The sequence below is a fragment of the Entelurus aequoreus genome, linkage group LG16 (assembly GCF_033978785.1).
Source record: "Entelurus aequoreus isolate RoL-2023_Sb linkage group LG16, RoL_Eaeq_v1.1, whole genome shotgun sequence".
Classification (NCBI taxonomy): domain Eukaryota; kingdom Metazoa; phylum Chordata; class Actinopteri; order Syngnathiformes; family Syngnathidae; genus Entelurus; species Entelurus aequoreus.
Window position 1 is genome coordinate 37,572,784 of NC_084746.1, and position 3,954 is coordinate 37,576,737.

The window sequence follows — 3,954 nt, forward strand, 5'->3', positions numbered from 1 at the left end:
TATTTAATCAGAGAAGACTATGCTATCTGTTGCACAGCATTAGCTGTAAAAGTAAGCCATCTAAAATAAATAAGAAATATTTCAACAAAATAACGTGAATGAATTATTAATTTTCGCCGACGTCAAACAACCCATCTCTAGTATGTTTTTTTTTTTTACCACAATGTCTTCAAAGTGAGCGACGTTAACACTGACTCCACCACTGAGCACGAGAGATTAAAACAGTACGTGAGAAGAAAAAAAAAAACCCTACAATGTCTCTTAGGTTTTCACAATAAGACATTCCCACCGAGGCACATTTCCAGAGAAGTGTCATATTATACAAAGCTATATATTTGAAAACAATAACATTCAAGTACTTTGTCAATGTAAACACTTTTCCTGGACTATTATACATCAGATTAGGGCTGGGCGATATATCGAGTTCGTAAGATATATCGATATATTTTTAAATAAGATAGTGTGTGAATGTGGTTGGGAATGTTGTCTGTCTATCTGTGTTGGCCCTGTGATGAGGTGGCGACTTGTCCAGGGTGTACCCTGCCTTCCGCCCGATTGTAGCTGAGATAGGCTTCGGAGCCCCCCGCGACCCCGAAGGGAATAAGCGGTAGAAAATGGATGGCTGAATTAAGAAAATATTGCGATAACGATATAATTTATTTCACGTTAAAATGACCAAACATCGCTTATTTGTTGTGTTCCTTGTTCTCCCCCTCCATGGGCTACTAAACCCCTCCCCTTCCTCTACTATGATGAGTCATGATTGGTTAGGGACAGGCCAGAGGCAAGATAGGGCGGGTCATTGAACCAGGAAGTGAAAGCACAAAGTGCCTGCCTGCAAATGTATTTTTGTATCCAAGTTTGATACATTTTGTATTATTTGCACAACTATGTTATTTATTTTACGTAGAAATAAAATGTTTCTATTTTATTTACATTATGTAATTCTGTGCTGTTAATACCTATCTTGACAAACTGGGTTAATACAAGTGTTTGCAGTACAGTTGTCATTCACTGAATATCGCCTCAAAAATGAATATCTTTTTATGTATACTTTCACCCAAAAATATATCGAGATATATATCGAATTTAAGTCCAAATAAATCGAGATATACTTTTTCGTTCATATCGCCTAGCCCTACATCAGATTGTTGTCCGTTTGATTTGTGCGAAACCATAAGACAACAGGTGTGAAATAAAGATTGTTTTTTTTGTTCCGTTTCAAGAAAAAAAAAAAAAGAAAAAAAAAGGTGATTGTTTAGAGCAGAACACACGAGCAACACTTGTCACGTCCGGCAGGAACCGTGGAGTAGTTCATCTGTCGGACAATTTCTGCAAAGAGTTCATCCACAGAGATTTTATTCTTGGCTGAGGTCTCCATGAAGGGGCAGGTCCAGTCCTGGGCCAGAGCCTTGCCTTCCCCGGACGACACCTCTCGCTCGGCCTCCAGGTCCACCTTGTTGCCCACCAGGATCATGGGCACCCTCTCGTACCTCTTCACCCGGATGATCTGGTCCCGCATGGGCTTGATGTCCTGGAAGCTCTGCTGGTTGACCAGACTGTAGACCAGGATGAAGCCTTGTCCGTTTTTGATGTACAGATCCCGCATGGAGGCGAACTGTTCCGTCCCGGCCGTGTCCAGGATCTCCAGGACGGACGGCGACGAGTCCACCTCGATCTCCTTCCGGTAGAAGTCCTCGATGGTGGGGTCGTACTTCTCGATGAAGGAGCCCGTCACGAACTGCACGGTCAGGGCGGATTTCCCGACCCCACCCGAGCCGAGAACAACCACTTTGTACTCCCTCATGGCCGAGGGGGAAAAAAAGAGAATGTATCCTTTTTTTTTTTTTTTGTCCGGAGCCTCCTTTGACGACGTCTTCACAGCGAGCAGGCCCGGAAAGCGGCGTCCTCGTCCGGATTTGGAGAACCGACACGGAGCGTTTGGGGCTCACACGCCGGGGAGGAGAGTGTCCACTCCCTGGAGGCTGGCGGCGTCAACCGAGGGACATTGTTGGTGGCGCCGACACGATTGGGCAAGAAGTGCGCCGAGAAGCGTGAAGGCTTCTGCTGGCTCTGCATGGCACTTCCTGCCCACATCCTCGCAGCGTCAACAGCGCGCAGCCTCACTTCCGCTTTCTTAAAGTGGCAGTGACCCGCGCCTGCGCGCACACATGCACAGTGGTGCGTTCAGGGGCTTTGTCCGGACATGTTGGCCTCTGCTGGGGTCACGTGGGCACGGCACACTTAAATCGAACTAAATATTTGTCTTCCAATTTAAACTTGATCGCCATAAACTAACAGCAACCCGCGGCTCTTTGGCGCCGCCCTAGTGGCTCCCTGGACCTCTTTCAAAGATGTGTGAAAATGGAAAAAGATGAAGAAAAATAAAATATTGTTTTAATATATTTTCTATAGGAGAACAAACATGACACAAACCTTCCTAATTGTTAGAAATCCTACTGTTTACTCATGAGAGTATTTGGCGAGCACCGTTTTGTCCTACTAATGTCAACGATCCTTGAACTCTACGTAGTTTGTTGACATGTCCAACTTTCTCCGACACTGCCACAGAAAGACGTGTTTTATGCCACTCCTTCTTTGTCTCATTTCCTGCCCACATCCTCGCAGCGTCAACAGCGCGCAGCCTCACTTCCGCTTTCTTAAAGTGGCAGTGACCCGCGCCTGCGCGCACACATGCACAGTGGTGCGTTCAGGGGCTTTGTCCGGACATGTTGGCCTCTGCTGGGGTCACGTGGGCACGGCACACTTAAATCGAACTAAATATTTGTCTTCCAATTTAAACTTGATCGCCATAAACTAACAGCAACCCGCGGCTCTTTGGCACCGCCCTAGTGGCTCCCTGGACCTCTTTCAAAGATGTGTGAAAATGGAAAAAGATGAAGAAAAATAAAATATTGTTTTAATATATTTTCTATAGGAGAACAAAGATGACACAAACCTTCCTAATTGTTAGAAATCCTACTGTTTACTCATGAGAGTATTTGGCGAGCACCGTTTTGTCCTACTAACGTCAACGATCCTTGAACTCTACGTAGTTTGTTGACATGTCCAACTTTCTCCGACACTGCCACAGAAAGACGTGTTTTATGCCACTCCTTCTTTGTCTCATTTCCTGCCCACATCCTCGCAGCGTCAACAGCGCGCAGCCTCACTTCCGCTTTCTTAAAGTGGCAGTGACCCGCGCCTGCGCGCACACATGCACAGTGGTGCGTTCAGGGGCTTTGTCCGGACATGTTGGCCTCTGCTGGGGTCACGTGGGCACGGCACACTTAAATCGAACTAAATATTTGTCTTCCAATTTAAACTTGATCGCCATAAACTAACAGCAACCCGCGGCTCTTTGGCGCCGCCCTAGTGGCTCCCTGGACCTCTTTCAAAGATGTGTGAAAATGGAAAAAGATGAAGAAAAATAAAATATTGTTTTAATATATTTTCTATAGGAGAACAAACATGACACAAACCTTACTAATTGTTAGAAATCCTACTGTTTACTCATGAGAGTATTTGGCGAGCACCGTTTTGTCCTACTAATGTCAACGATCCTTGAACTCTACGTAGTTTGTTGACATGTCCAACTTTCTCCGACACTGCCACAGAAAGACGTGTTTTATGCCACTCCTTCTTTGTCTCATTTCCTGCCCACATCCTCGCAGCGTCAACAGCGCGCAGCCTCACTTCCGCTTTCTTAAAGTGGCAGTGACCCGCGCACACATGCACAGTGGTGCGTTCAGGGGCTTTGTCCGGACATGTTGGCCTCTGCTGGGGTCACGTGGGCACGGCACACTTAAATCTAACTAAATATTTGTCTTCCAATTCAAACTTGATCGCCATAAACTAAACCGGGGGTCAGCAACCCGCGGCTCTAGAATGGAAAAGATTAAGAAAAAAATATATTTTTTGTTATTAATATATTTTCTGTAGGAGAACAAACAT

The 3,954-nt window shown here is 45.5% G+C and overlaps 1 protein-coding gene across 1 annotated transcript in view; it reads right to left on the reverse strand.

Moving 5' to 3' along the window:
• The window catches only part of LOC133630932 (ras-related protein Rap-2b-like), a 3,255-nt gene extending 1,132 nt beyond the window's left edge, over positions 1-2,123 (reverse strand). Inside the window, exon 1 of the mRNA XM_062022789.1 lies at positions 1-2,123. This exon is cut by the window's left edge and continues 1,132 nt beyond it. Coding sequence (XP_061878773.1) covers positions 1,259-1,807 — 549 coding nt within the window. The 5' untranslated portion in view covers positions 1,808-2,123 and the 3' untranslated portion in view covers positions 1-1,258.
• Between the last annotated feature and the right edge of the window lie 1,831 nt (positions 2,124-3,954).